Here is a 15,165-nt window from a genome sequence, read left to right on the forward strand (position 1 = left end):
TAAGTAATTAAGTCATTCAAACTACTGAGGTTCTGCATGTGCTTGGAATCAACAGCTGCCATTGTAATGAGGTTCACAATGTTCTCAGTGGCTTGGGAGAAGACCAAGAATTACACAGCGTGGCAAGTTCATGCCATGTTCAAACAACATTGGGATATATCATATATGCAAGGTTTTTCAGTGCCTTTTCAGCCTCTTAAAAAGTGGCCCAGTTGCCTCTCTCTCTTATTCCATTGAATCTGCCCTTTCCAATTATTATCCCATAAACAATGATATTCGGGGTCCCTGAGAGGGCAGCACCAGGCGTCAGGAATATACTGCCTAAGATGTTATTTGATCTAGTCAAATGGGTGGATTTAATGTGCAAAGTATGAATCAGTTGTTCAAAAGGATTTATCACAAACGCGAATGTAGATAAAAAAAAAAACAAATAAAAAATAAAGATTAAGTCCAATCTTGTGTCCCAGCATTGCCTGGAATATTTTTTGAAAAGTTGAAGGTCTCTAAGAGGTTATTATTACTGCCTCTTAGCAGTGAGCATAAGACAACTTAAAAAAAAAACCTTTGCCCCTCCGGTGCATTATTTTTATGAGGAGTGTATTCTAAAGTATAGTTTTAAGACTTTTCCCACTTTGTGTGCTATATACAAAAATCAAAACATTTCTTATTGTTGCACCTGCCTTGATAAGGAGTAAGGTTTTGCTGCAAATCACTGCCTACGAATGTTAGTAGGTAGGGATTTGCATTAAACACATGCATAAAACACATATGTGACTGTATGAGAACGCCCATGTCCAACCCAAGGAATACACCCTTGATACAAAGTAGCACAAAGTAGTGCATACCACACCCAGGTGTTACTTTTGGGCTACTTTCCAAAGCAAATCCTGGTTTGAGTTCGATAATATATCCCACCTCAACACTTTGTGCGGGGTTTGCGCCACTTTTGTAATCCAAACTTGGTGCAAAGCATTAGTAAATATCGGCCCAAATGAACTACTTATTGCAGTGTGCGTAGGGTCTCGTTGGGCTTTCAAAATCAACTTTTCTATAGTCAAGGAAATTCAATTTCAGTCCTCAGCAAATGTAATGACTTGCCTTTGGTAATCCCTTTTGGTTGTACAAGAATCACCTCTTAATGCGAGTTGTGGGTCACTGCATCCCATTAGTAGATCTGAATTCTAATTTGTACATGTTCAATGTATTGAAAGTATCTGTCTACTCTGGTATAGCAACCCCGCGTTACCCTACTTCAAAATATGTGTGGTTGATCATGCGCTTTCTATAAATTGCACTTATTGAACATATTTGTATACATTTACATATATGTATATTCAGGAGAACTAATACGACCTCAGGAAATTGTTTTAGTGTGACAAAGTGCTTCAACAAATCTAAACACAATACCTATTGTAAATTTTGAACCAATTCTCACATTGGCTAAATATACACCAACAAATGGCGTAGGTTCATTTACCACACATTGTTGCACCCACAGCATTTGTTGACCAACTAGCTGCTAGCATAATAACAAATGTGCCTCTCTCTTCTACAATGGAAACTTTGGGGCATATTTACAAGAAAGTGGCACATTGGTACTGATGTGCCACTTTTCTTGTGTCTCCACTGCCCCACCTAACGACACCATGGTTGTGCCTTCTTTACAATATATAGCACCATGGTGGACAATAGCGTAAAAAAATGTTGATGCTATTGTGACGCTTTTCTGCACAAGCGTCAAAAATGTTGATGCTAGTGCAGCAAGACACAGGGAAGCCCATTGACGAAATAGGTTCGTCATTTTAACGCCTGCTCTAAGGAGGTATTAAAAATGATGAAAAAAGTGGTGCAGTGAAATGTTGGAAATTTCACTGCACCATTTTTTCGGGTCTCCCTGCATTGGAACGCCCCGCCCCCCCTTGCATACCTAATGCTTGGTGCTGGCGTGATGTGGTGCAAGGGTTTACAAAGTGGCGCAATGCAAGCATTACGCCACTTTGTAAATACGACATGGGAGACCTCCTTAACGCGCTTTAGCGTAAAAAAAGATGGCGCTAAGAGTCTTGTAAATATGCCCCTTTGATTCAGGGAATCAAGGTTGGCAAACACACGAGTCCACTCAAGTCTAAATATCTGCCATGTCCAGCTGAGGAAGTGCAGAAAAAGAGCCATGGAGGGAGGGCGTGGGATGCAAACCTTTCGAAATGCCACAAAGTTGTAACTTTGTGTGATGCACAAAATGTTTCAGATTCTTCCCTCCATGCAAGTACTTTTCACTAACAATATATATATTGAGATAAATGCGTTGCCAGACAGGTAGTGAGTGGGGATAAAATCACAACCAAATTGAAGGGGGAGAGATGGGGAATTTCCCACAAGGATTATTTTTTATGCAAAAACAAAAACGGAAAAAGTGTAGCACAAATACACTGTTTCGCCTAACACTAACCCCACCAATTTTTCACGAGCGAACAATCTGTCAGAATTAGTTAGAGAGAAAGACGAATAACTGGAAACCTTGAGAAAGATACTTTTAAAGGTATAAGTTCTGGATGAATGCCAAAGAAAACTTAAAACTAAGTCAAACTCAGTCTTGAATCTAGACTTCCATGTGCTATTGTGAATCCAGCGGATTGTTGCACGGCTCCTACATTGCCAGGGCACTATTGCACAATAGCAACCCTTCACACAAGTACATGGATGGTGTGGAAATGCCACCATAAAAGCTCTGGGACTCGGGACGAGGTTAACACTAGGCTGCAAAGAAGCGCAAAATATGTATGCATCCCCCAAGAGGCTGCACCGATCACAAGTGGGGCGCTAACTGCACATACTAGGGTTTTATGCACAGTTTCACTACCATCTCTCTGTAACTGGTGGTGTATGGCGCTCAAAACAGGCGAAAACACTGCGTGCTGACCCCGCAATTTTAGAGCTGATCTCTTAAATCTGGCTTATGTTTGAATTCAAGAAATAAATCCAACCTGCTGGAAGAAGAGGATTTAGAAAATCTGACCCTACTAAGGACCCATTTACAAGTTCACTACATGGGAATTTGGTATTTATCCCACCCAATAAAATCTGACGGCCTAGGCACCGGTATCTGTCGGGTGCCTTTTTTTCCTCTTCCAGCAGTGATGACTTTGTTTGTTTATTGTAATTAACAATGTGACAGTCTGCACAACACATAATTCCAACTCCGGAGCAAGCAGGGGTCAGGGTTTTTTCGGCCCAGTAGTAACCAGGCCCTAATAAGACATAAAAATTCAGAGGACACCCTGCACCACCCAAACAGTTCTGATCTATGAATGAGTGCCTCTAGGATATAATTCTTATTCACGCATTTATACATTCCAACCCACAGACATTTAGCTTTCTTATGAGATGGTCACTTCAACCACCCATCCATTAAATATTCGCTTCTCAGTTAGCAAAATAGGACAACATTTTACTAGAATTTGACAACATTTTGCTGGCCAGTTCTGCTGAGAAATGTGTGAGCAAAGACATCAAAAACGAAAAACAATTGCATGAGGGGTTTGTTGGAAGACAGAAAACTTCTACAAAACCTAGGGGCAGATTTATACTTTTTGGCGCAAACCTGCGTTAGCCCAGGTTTGCGTCAAAAAGTATAGCGCCAGATACCGCCATTCCATGACGCCAGCTGGGCACCATATTTATGGAATGGCGCTAGCCGGAGCTAAGGCCCTGCTAGCGTCCTTGAAAAGGACGCTAACAGGGCCTGGGAGGCATACGGGGAACCAGAGCTTGTGCGCCAAATTATGGCGCTACACTGTTTAGAGGCAAACAAATCGCCTCTAGGCAGTGTAGCGCCATTTTCTGGCACACAAGCCCCATGGACATGGCTCCTGTCTTACTAAAGACAGGAGCCATGCCCACCACCCCAATGGCCATGCACAGGGGACAAGTGTCAGGGCCCCCGAGCGGTGTTTGGCAAAAACAAATATATACTCACCCTGGCTTACCTTGGATGGGTCGCCCATCCATAGGTAGCCTCCTGGTGTGGGTAGGGGCGGGTGGGGGTGTCCCTGGGGACAGGGAAGGGCACCTCTAGGCAATTTCCATGGTCTCTGACCATGGAAATCTGCCTACAGGTCCCCTTACACCTGCTCAGACCCAGGCATTAAATAATGGCGCTAAACAAGCTTAGCGCCATTATTTAAAGCCCCCATCCTCCCTACTGGATTTTAGCACGGGGATAAATGTGGCGCTAAGGCCATACCGTCATTTTCTGGAAGGGAACACCTACCTTGCATCTCACTGACGCAAGGTAGGTTTTCCCCTCCAGAAAATGAAGTAAAAACTCCATTACTTTGGCGCTAGCATGTCTAGCGCCAAAGTATAAATATGGACTTAGGTTTGTGCTGAATTAGCGTAAAAAAATGACGCTAATTCAGTGCAAGCCAAGTATAAATATGGGCCCTAGTGGTTAAGAATCATAAAGCTATTTATGTGTTTTACTCCTGGAAACGTAGGAGTAAGTTAGACCTAAGTTGGAAGCAAGACTCAACTACTCTGTGAAAAACAATGTAAATAGAGTTCTAGAAGAGAAGGGGGGTGCACATAGATACAGATTGACCCCGCTGTGTGAGGCACCCGTGGAAACACAACCTATGTTCCACATTACCTGGCACTGCCCGATGCAAACTCTGCACTGACAGTGCAATTTCCCACAGGCTGGCTAGTGCATAATCTAAACCTAGCGCGTGTTGCAGCCATTTGTACCGACCGACTGTTGAAAAAATTCCATTTTTAACCAGTCTGTGCAAATATTATTGTTGCACTAATTCAGTTGCTTCAAGTGTCAGTGGAGAACTGAAGTGCATCAGTGCACATTTTCTGTAGTTATTCCATTCAAAACTTGGAAAGCAGCTTGGCTTTTGCAATTAATACTGTTTACCAACTTTCAACCAGGAGAAAGCGGTGGTAAAAGTCTTTCTAAAAATAGCTTTTCTATCCCACCTACCTTCAGTATTAAATGACCTGGACAGCACTGTATAGGAGCCTGAATAATAATCAGAGATGCTCCAGGCCGTCCATTTTGATGTGGAAATACCCATGAAGCATCCTGTGGGTAATGTATGCAAGGCCTTCTGAATATTTCTTGTGACCCCCCCTATGAGCAGAGTGATCACGTCAGACACATTTTCACCCATATTTCTATTCTCTTTAGTAGTTTGTTCTACTTCTTAAATGTCTCCCACCTCCCAGAAGCCAATGGGCCAATGCTTACCAAAGGGCAGCTGGCTCCTATTAAAACTACAGGCCAGATTTACAAAACTTTGCACTGGGTTTGCGTCACAAAAGTGATCCAAATCAGCATAAAACGCTTTTCTGTTGGATTTATTTTGGAAAGTTGCCTAAAAGTAACACTTTGTGCAGCTTTGCATTTTATTATTGTGCGTCTCTGGGGCATTCCATTAGTGGTACAGGGACGTTCCCATACTTCCTCCCACGCTGTTTGACGCAAACCCCTATCCACTAACAATAGTACAGTTTTGTACCAAAAAATAAACCCAATTCAAAGCCAGTGTTAATAAGAGAAATACTTTTATTTTTCTGTTCTGACTTTGCATGTGTGCTGCATTGTACAGCACACATGTAAGGTGGGAATGTTTTAAAGTTAGTCTAAACATAATATTTCGTACTAGAAGGGTAGCCTTTCGGTACAAATCCTATGCTAGACTCACACAGACAGCTTTGCACTATGGTGTAAAGGTGGGGCGTGGCGCACGGCTGCCTTTCTGTGGGTCGGAGCTAGGGAGAGGGGAGGAGAGTGCCATATCTCCATAGTTATAGCGCTCTTATGCTCGCTCCTTGTCATGCAACGCAGCAACCATAGGTGCTGAGCTGCGATGTCAGACATCTTTATAAATCTGGTCCTACATTTTAACTTGAACCTTGCTTGGTCATCTGACCTCTACAGGGAGTAATGTGATGCCCTTTTCTTTAATATAAATCAATTCCATCCTACTGATGTCCTATAGGGGCTTACTCCTACTCACAGTTCTATAATGAATATTGATATTGATTTGGTGGCATTTATACTTTCACCCTTTACGCAATTTCTGTAAAATAGTTATATGTTTGCAGGTTTTTAAACCCAACCTTAGTGTGGATGTCTGTTTCTCACAAGGGCCCACGACAGAAGTGTGTTGTAGAGGAAAACTCTTCTTTGCGGCTCACCGGGGTGGGGCAGGCGTAGGAGCGAGTTGTGTCAGTTCAGCCTGTCCCTTCATTATGGGGTTTTCACTGACCTTCAATACCCTCTGAACACAAGTGTACATAAGGTAACTCTATGCCACCAATGAACTTTCTTTCCTTCATCTTGAATGGATATAGTGCCTCTTGCTCCACTAATAGCCAGGCAACTTTGGGGCCTATTGACTCCACCATTCCCTGAGTGTAAAACCGCTGGAGCTGGTTACTCCTATTCTGCAGCAAGTGGGTAACTGTTTTGCAATATCTAGTTGCCGGTGTGTGAGATTTTGTGTGGTTGTACACGCACACACACACACACACATTTTTGTATAAATTGTGCATGTGCATATATATATATAGATAGATAGATAGATAGATAGATAGATAGATAGATAGATAGATAGATAGATAGATAGATAGATGCATATATATATATATATATATATATATATATATATATATACACACACACACACACACATATATATGTATGCACACACACACATACACATCCTGCTTTAAGACAGGGTCTGGTGTGCACCTGGTTAGAAGAGATTCCGGGAGATGTCTCCACATTCAAGTATTTTTGCTTTTTAATTTTGCATTTCCCATGTGTGCTTACCTACAATAGCCACCTCACCCTTGTAATCCTTGCACCAATAAATACCTGCTTGAGACATCAGTGATAGCAATAGTTATGTTCAGACGGTGGCCATACTACACAATTTGTTCTCACGACTAATGCAAATGTATATACAAACACAAGAACTTTGCATATATTTTTCATTCTTTCAATGTGCTTTTTGTTATTTTCTCTTTTGTGATGCACCACTTTGAAAATATAGAGTAACTTTGCTTTGCTTTTTCTGCTCCATCATGTTCTTAAATTGCTTTTTTGTGCAGTTCGTTGTGGGCTTCTGTGTTACTTCTGTATGCTGACACAGGCAACACAACAATTGGACCGACAGGTGCACCTGACCACAGTCATGGAGAACCCCAGTGCCAAAACGAACTTTGGGCATCATTCCTTCAAACCCGCCATCTGCTCAACAAATTCTATTGTTGGCGTTTCTGGCTTTTTAAAAGAAACAAAATATAAGCACTGCTAACACACAAAAGAAGAGAAAATGAAAGGAAGTTAGTTTGGCGTTATATAAAAAGTGGTCTGTGCATGGCAGAATGAGGGCGTAGGCGTGTTTTGCTTTTCCCGCTTCTTTGCATTTCTTGGCACTATAAAATCCAGATTCTTCATGTACATTTTCTTTAATACAATTATCCGTGCAATTCTGCCCACCCGGGTAATTGTTCGGGAGGCAGGCTCCACTCCTTTTCACTGTCCACAATGGAGTGACCCTCCCATTAACCTGTCAATGGGAAAGCAGCAGCCAGGCACATCTCTTGGCAGTGCCTTTGTCATTGAGTGCAGCATATTAAGCCCCCCTTAGAACTCTCCCACCACCCTCCTTCCCTATACCAGGGACCCAGCACTGCTCTGAGCTGGTACCATCACAGGCACTCCACCAATCCGTTCGAGCGTTGCTTGGCTCACTGCGTAAGAGCGCGTGTGGGGCTGTTTGGACTTCCGGCTGACGGAGCCATTACTCCTGGGTTTTACTTTGGGTGAAGGTGCAGAGTTGGCAGTCACGACCAGCATCTTAGGGGGCGGCTGCGGAGGTTGTCCTCCATTGGCGTAGGTTGGTCCTGCTGGACCAGTGCCTGAGCGAGCGGAGGAGGACTGGTGTGATGAGTTGTTGCCGTTGATGCGCGTGAATGATCCTGTGGCATAGTTTGGCTTGGGGTTGCTCCAGTATTGACTGTTGTACGTGTTGGATGAGGTGAGGGTGTCGTTCTCTGAGGAGGAGGCATCAGCTTGGAACGCCCTCTTGGAAGCAGAGCGTTTAGGTGGAAGGTCGTCTTCTCTAAGGAGAAAAAACATGAAATACTTATTTTAAGGAAGAACAAATATTAGGTTATCAAACTTTCGTTTGGAATATTTTAACTTTTTATGGCTTTACCAAAACGACAAGGAACCTGGTATTCACTTATTATCTGGTCAAGGTGTCATGGGGAGCCTGCCAGCACAATAAGGCCTAAAATATAGTGGGTGCTCCCGAAAAAGCACGCTTCAATTTACCACACTACAACAGAAGACCTTTCTTCTCAGGAAACAAATGCCCAAGTCTCTGTAAGAACATGTCCAGGGGCATGCCTTAGTCAGTGTATCTCAAATCTCCCAACTAAAAAAACAGTATGCCAAGGGTGGAGGTATGACCAAGGCTTGGGATACATTGTTCCTATGAGGAACAGGTTCAATACTGATTTGCATTAGGTGGACCTCTGTCTAAGATCCCAATAAAAACACAATAACAAATTAAGACCTTTTAGTCAAACGAGGACAACAAGAAAAAACAACAAAGGCATAGGAGAACCAATTCGGAGCCCACAGACCCAAATCTCGAGCCAACAATGTACTTACACACCCCATTACCCCTGCAAAGCTGCACCACTGGACATGTCGCATGAAGCAGAACCTGAAAAACTATATAACATGTTTGCTCATCTTTAACCCTCAAATGCATGCAATTTCAAAAGACACTCTCCACTATTCACACTAACACGCAATCAGGAAGCAATCTGCACTAATTCTTTTCATAACTACATGCCTACCCTTTTCATGGGCAAAAGTGTGTACAGATGGTCTGGTGGCAGCACTGCAGTTCTCCACTGAAAGAGAAGTCATGAAGCATTGTAGAAGTGGGAATATTCTCCTATACCTTGCTACATTTTCCTTTCTACTGTTCTGTTTGCCTAAACTGACTAGTTCATCATCTGTGTAGGTGGACCCTAGAGGAGATTCACACCTCTGGGGGGAGGATTAGGGGTGGAACAAAGGTCACTAGCTGTGGGACATAGCATATTACTATATACGGTAGCTGACCTTGCTCTCTACTGACTGCAACCCTGACCACAGACACTCCTGTCCTTGTGTTAGATGTAGCGTGGCTATTTTCATGCACGGTAACAGAGTGTCAACAAAAGGTATAAAAAAAAAACTAGAATTTCAAAAGCTTGAGAGTGGTTCACTCAGCGTCCATTCCTTCTTTACTTTCTATACCTATTGGTATCTATTTATTGTATTATATCATTTACACCTATACCTTATTGTTTATAGTTAGGTTTGCATTGCCTAGTAGAAGATGTGAATGCCAGGCGAGAGAAAACAATCAGATGGATTTGAAGCTCTGAAAAACATTAAGGCTCTGATTATGAGTTGGTTGGCCTTTTCCATTACGCAGGGGTCGTATATATCTGAGTAATGTGCTATTTATGAGAATGAGGGCCACATGTATTAAAAAACATTCTAGTCACAAATGGGCCAATTCGCAGAGTCAGACCATTTGCGACTGGAAAAATGCTTTTTAGAGTGTACAAAGCCCAAATTGCGAATCAGTAACTAGTTACCGAATAGCAATTTGGGTTTTGCGATACCGTATTAGGAAGGGGCATGTTCAGAGTGTCTCTTCCAAATACTGAATCTGAATGGTATGTATGATTGTTTTGTGACAGTGAATGTGGTCATGAAAGAATCGCAGTTAACAACAATTTCAAATTGGTGTTAACACATTCGCAAATGGGAAGGGGTCCCCGTACTCTTTTTGTCTGGTAAATTAAAGCAGGTGTGATCTTCTGCTAATTAACAATGGGTGCAGGCTGCATTTAAAAAAAAATGCTTTGTTGAAAAGCAGTCACAGCCTTGGTGGTCTTTTTTTCACAAGCAGGCCACCATCCCTGTGTGTACTGGCCAATCCCAAGAGGGTCACAAATTGCAACCTGCCTCATGAATATTAATGAGGTATGTCATTTGCAACCACATTGGGAGTCACTAAATGTGTCTGAGACACATATGTACATTTCATTTTGCGAGTCTCTAATTGCAATTACCAATGAATCACAATTAGAGTCTCGCAAAATGAAACTGTCATACATCTGGCCCTGAGCAACTAGAGGGTGTATCAAATACCGTACCCCTTGTTAATTATCAGAAGGTTACACCTTCTGCAAATTTTGTTTCTCTAAGCACCAGCATTCCCAAAAAAACGTGAAATAGGAGTCATTTATTGCACTCAATATATTCCGAACACAGCATCCTATTCTCCAACCAATTCATAATCGGCCTAAAAATGTAGACTGATTTAACAGTGCAAGGCAGCCAATGAACAGCAGAGGGCAGCAAAGGCAAGAGATACAGGAAACTTATTTTCACCAGTCCCTGACAATCCAAATCGCTGTTGTTCACAAGAGATGCCGGTCTTTTGAAAGCAGAGGACGCAGGAGAGTAGCCAGCATAGCAGGGGCAAACTAAGTCAAATAAAAATCCTTGCTAGCAAGGCTGCAAGGCGGGTTTGAGGGGATATGTGGAGAAATATTACAATGGCGAACGGTGCATTTGTTGGGGCCGTTTGTTAAAGGTTTGTCAAAGCTGCAGGGTTTAAGTGAGGGAGTTGAGGGGTCTCCCACAAGGACAAATTGAAACATGTTTTCGCAATTGAGCAGTTGTAAGCTCCTTAGGCCACTAAAACCTGTCAAAACATAATAGGATTTAAAGATTACTTTATGAAGTGGGGAAGAAAAAAGGCCCATTGCCTGCAGCTGTGAAGGGAGTTAAGAGCGGTGCCTGCCCAGGGGCCTCTGGTCTCTAGGCAGAACCGCACATGCATTTGGTGATAATGTTCTTGTTCCTTGTTAATCTTAAGGCATGATGCCGAAAAAAGACACTTTTAGTTTCATTTTCAAATAAATGAATAGTTAGAAGGAAACATTGTAAATTGACTTTCTGTCCTGCTTACAGACAACTTTAGCTGTCTCTATGCAAAAGGCCTATAGTATTCAAACAGGCTTAGAGTAGGGCCCATCTGTAGCTAATGATTCGACTGTACTGTTGTCTGCTTCAGTTCCCTGCTCCTGATGAGATGGGCTGCCTCTCTATTCTTGTGTTTGTACTGCCCAATGAGCATTTCAGTCTCACAGTTTTTTGTTTGCATGAGTGGTGTTTCACCTGCTGATATCAGGACCTTACATTGCTGTGCACAAAAGACTATGGGCCAGATGTACGCCCATGCTCCAAATAACAACACCATGGTTGCGCTGTATTCACCATAAGGCGTACCATGGTGCTCGTTTCCACAATAGAGTCATAATTGATGACGCTATTGTGGCGCTTTGCTGGATTAGAGCCAAAAATAATTACGCTAGTGCAGCAAAGCACTAGGGAGGCTCATAGACTACTATAGGCCAGTCACTTTAACGCCTGCTCTGAGCAACATCTTGTAGATTTCACTGCGTAATTTTTTGGGAATGGGAATGACCCCCTTGCATTCATTATACCTGGTGCAGGTATAATGTGGCGCAATAGGTTAAGAAGGGGTTACTTTGTAAATGTGGCAAAGGAGAATGGCATCCTTAAAGCCACATTAGCATAAAATAATGACGCTGGTGTGATGCTAAAAGGACAGACCCTTGTAAATCTGGCCATATTTCTCTCCCTTTCCTTGTTTTCCCTACTCCCTCCTCCTTCCTACATAATGCTTTTTATTTAAAAATGAATTTCCTCTCAGCGTCCGTCTGCAGCCCACTGTTAGTTCAGCAGTAGCCGGCCATCTTGAAATGATTTTTCAAACCAGTCCAAGATGCTACCTTCTGCATGTGCTTTTTCACACTCAAGTGGCCATTTTTTTACTAGTTTTTTTGTGGTATGTGTAAATTGAAGTGACAGCTATCTCCAATGCTTTTTAAAAGTTTTATATAAAACTATTCCGGAATTGCTGCTGTGCATGTGCATGCATGTTGGTCATTGTTAGACTTTTCATCCTTGGCGAGGTCTCCCTTAACTTGTTGCCTCTGTTCCCAAAGGTTGTGGATGTGTGCTGGACTCTGATTTTGCTGTTTTTGTTACTCTGGGCACTTTACCACTGCTAACCAGTGCTAAAGTGCAAGTGCTCCTTTACAAAATGTGTGTGTAATTGGTTTATCCATGATTGGCGTATTTGGTTTACTAGTAAGTCCCTAGTAACGTGCACTAGAGGTGCCAGGGCCTGTAAATCAAATGCTACTAGTGGGCCTGCAGCACTGGTTGTGCCACCCACATTAGTAGCTCTGTAATCATGTCTCAGACCTGCCACTGCGGTGTCTGTGTGTGCAGTTTTTACTGTAAATTCGACTTGGCAAGTGTACCCACTTGCCAGGCCTAAACCTTCCCTTTTCATACATATGAGACACCCCTAAGGTAGGCCCTAGGTAGCCCCAAGGGCAGGGTGCAGTGTATGGTTAAGGTAGGACATATAGTAATGTGTTTTATATGTCCTGACAATGAAATATTGCTAAATTAGCTTTTCACTGTTGCAAGGCCTGTCCCTCTCATAGGTTAACATGGGGGCTACCTTTAAATCTGATTGAAGTATAGATTCCCTTTGGGAGTGGATGGACATGTGGAGTCTGAGGTCTCTGAGCTCACAAATTAAAAATACATCTTTTAGTAAAGTTGATTTTAAGATTGTGTGTTTGAAAATGCCACTTTTAGAAAGTGAGCATGTTCTTGCTTATACCATTTCTGTGACTCTTCCGGTTTGTGGATTCCCTGTCTGGGTCAGTTTGACAGTTGGGCTGGTTGCACCTCACACTAGACAGTGACACAAAGGGAGCTGGGGTGTAGTCTGCATTTCCTGATGAGCCATCTGTGCTAGGAGGGAGAGGAGAAGTGGTCACTTACACCTGAAAGGGCTGTGCCTGTCCTCACACAATGCAGTCTCCAACCCCCTGGTGAGTGTCTGGGGCCTGGCCTGGGCAAGACAGGATTTCACATTCAAAAGAGACTTTACTTTGAAGTAGGCCTACTTCAAAGGGGAAATTGGGTATAAGAAGGGCATCCAAAACCACAGACATTAGAAACCTTCTGGAAAACAAGAGGAACCTCTGCCTGGAGAAGAGCTGAAGAGCTGAGGAAGAGGAGCTGCCCTGCCTGTGACTGTGCTTTGTGGAGATATTCTGCAGTTGCTGCGTCTGCCAGAGTAAGAGGGCAAAGACTGGACTTTGTGTGCCTTCCATCTTGAGAAGAACTCTCCAAGGGCTTGATTTAGAGCTTGCCTCCTGTTGTTTGATGTCTTAGGGACAGCAAAGACGTCTCTCTCACCTGAAGCCTCTGGAGAGACTCCTACTCTGCCCTGTGGTGCCCATCCAGTTCCTGGGACCCTGAAAGGAAAGCTGGCAGCCTATAGAAAAGGAAATCCACACACAGAGTGACGTGCGCGGAAAAGATCGACGCAACTCCGATCTGCGGCTGAAGAAACAACGCGCCGCCAGCTCCGCAGCTGAAAAATGACGCCCGCCGGAAATGCGACCGAAGAATCGACGCACTGAGCAGGTGAAACGACGTGCAGCATCGCAGTCAGAGACTCGGAGATCGAAACCCGTGCTGCATGGTTTTTGAATCATCATGCGGCTGGGTTTCCGACGCAAGTACCGCTGGGTGTGTAAAAACAACGCAAGGCCTGCCCGGACCCGAGAGTGCTGACTGGATCGATGCATCGCTCTCCTGCGGAGAGAAAGAACGACACGCCGCAGTCTTGTTTTGTTTAGTTAAATATTTCCTATTTTTCTAAACCTGTATTGTGTCATTTTGTAGTGTTTTCCTTAAGTTACAAATTCTTTACACCTCGCACTCTGAAGTTAAGCCTACTGCTCTGCCAAGCTACCAAGAGGGTAAGCAGGGGTTAGCTGAGGGTGATTCTCTTTTACCCTGACTAGAGTGAGGGTCCTTGCTTGAACAGGGGGTAACCTGACTGTCAACCAAAGGCCCAATTTCTAACAGTCATCATGGAACGCTGCTTATTGAAACTTAAGCAAAAGCATTTCAGGATGACTACCATGCACATCAACCAGCAGTGGCCGTTTGGACAAAGAAGCATTGTGAAAGGCAATAGGTCTGTGCCCTGGTGTCAGAGGTGTGACCTACTGGCTTTGCCAGTGCTTGTTTATGAGATTTATGGGGTCTCTCGCAGACACCTAGCACCAAGGTTCAGCAAAGCACTTTATAGAAAATATCTTCCTCACAGCTGGAGCATTTAAAAATTCTGTGTTTTCCATACATCAGGTGTCAGAGGTGTGTTCTATTTATTGGCTTTGTCAGTGTTTGCTTATGAGATTTATGGGGTCTCTAGCAGACACCTAGCACCAAGGTTCAGCAAAGCACTTTATAGAAAATATCTTCATCACAGTTGGAGCATCTAAAAAATACTGCGTTTTACATGCATCAGGTGTCAGAGGTGTGCCCTATTTATTGGCTTTGCCAGTGCTTGTTTGTGAGATTTATCGGGTCTGTAGAAGATACCTAGCATCAAGGTTGTGTGGTGATGTCACTGGAGGAGCATAGAACATGATGACATCTGTGGAATGTGTGACATAGATGTGTTCACAGTTTCCACTCGGCAGTTGCTTTCTGTGCCCTTTTATGTACCAGACATAACTTCTTCTCCTGTTAATAAATACCAATTCATGTAATAAGAAGAGTGTGGATATTCATCTTTACATAGTTGGCGACAAGGATGGGAGTGTTTGTGTGAAGATGCAAAACAACTGGAGGCGTCATTATCCAACACAACTATATCAGGGGTGGTTGCTAACAAAATGTGTTTAACCCAAGACAGTAAGAAACAAGGTTTTGCATCAGTTCATGACAGTAAGAAACAGGGGCTTACTAGTGGAAGCAAATCTAATGTACCATTTAAATTTACATTAAAAAAATAGTTGCTTTAGATGTGGTTCTTCTTCGCATGTGTATTCATTCAGAAACTGCCCAGCAGTGAATCAACAGTGTAGAAATTGTGGCAAGATGGGTCATTTTTTCAAAGTATGTAGAGGAGCAAAAGAAATAGTGTTAGATGTGTGTTA

The 15,165-nt window shown here is 43.1% G+C and overlaps 1 protein-coding gene across 1 annotated transcript in view; it reads right to left on the minus strand.

Annotated features, from left to right (window-relative positions):
- Nucleotides 1-6,672: 6,672 nt before the first annotated feature.
- Nucleotides 6,673-15,165, minus strand: part of IGSF11 (immunoglobulin superfamily member 11) — a 478,485-nt gene continuing 469,992 nt past the window's right edge. Inside the window, exon 7 of the mRNA XM_069202662.1 lies at nt 6,673-8,141. Within this exon, the coding sequence (XP_069058763.1) occupies nt 7,691-8,141 (451 nt within the window). The 3' untranslated portion in view covers nt 6,673-7,690. The remainder of the gene's footprint in view (nt 8,142-15,165) is intronic.

The sequence above is a fragment of the Pleurodeles waltl genome, chromosome 8, assembly GCF_031143425.1.
Source record: "Pleurodeles waltl isolate 20211129_DDA chromosome 8, aPleWal1.hap1.20221129, whole genome shotgun sequence".
In the NCBI taxonomy this organism is placed as follows: Eukaryota; Metazoa; Chordata; class Amphibia; order Caudata; family Salamandridae; genus Pleurodeles; species Pleurodeles waltl.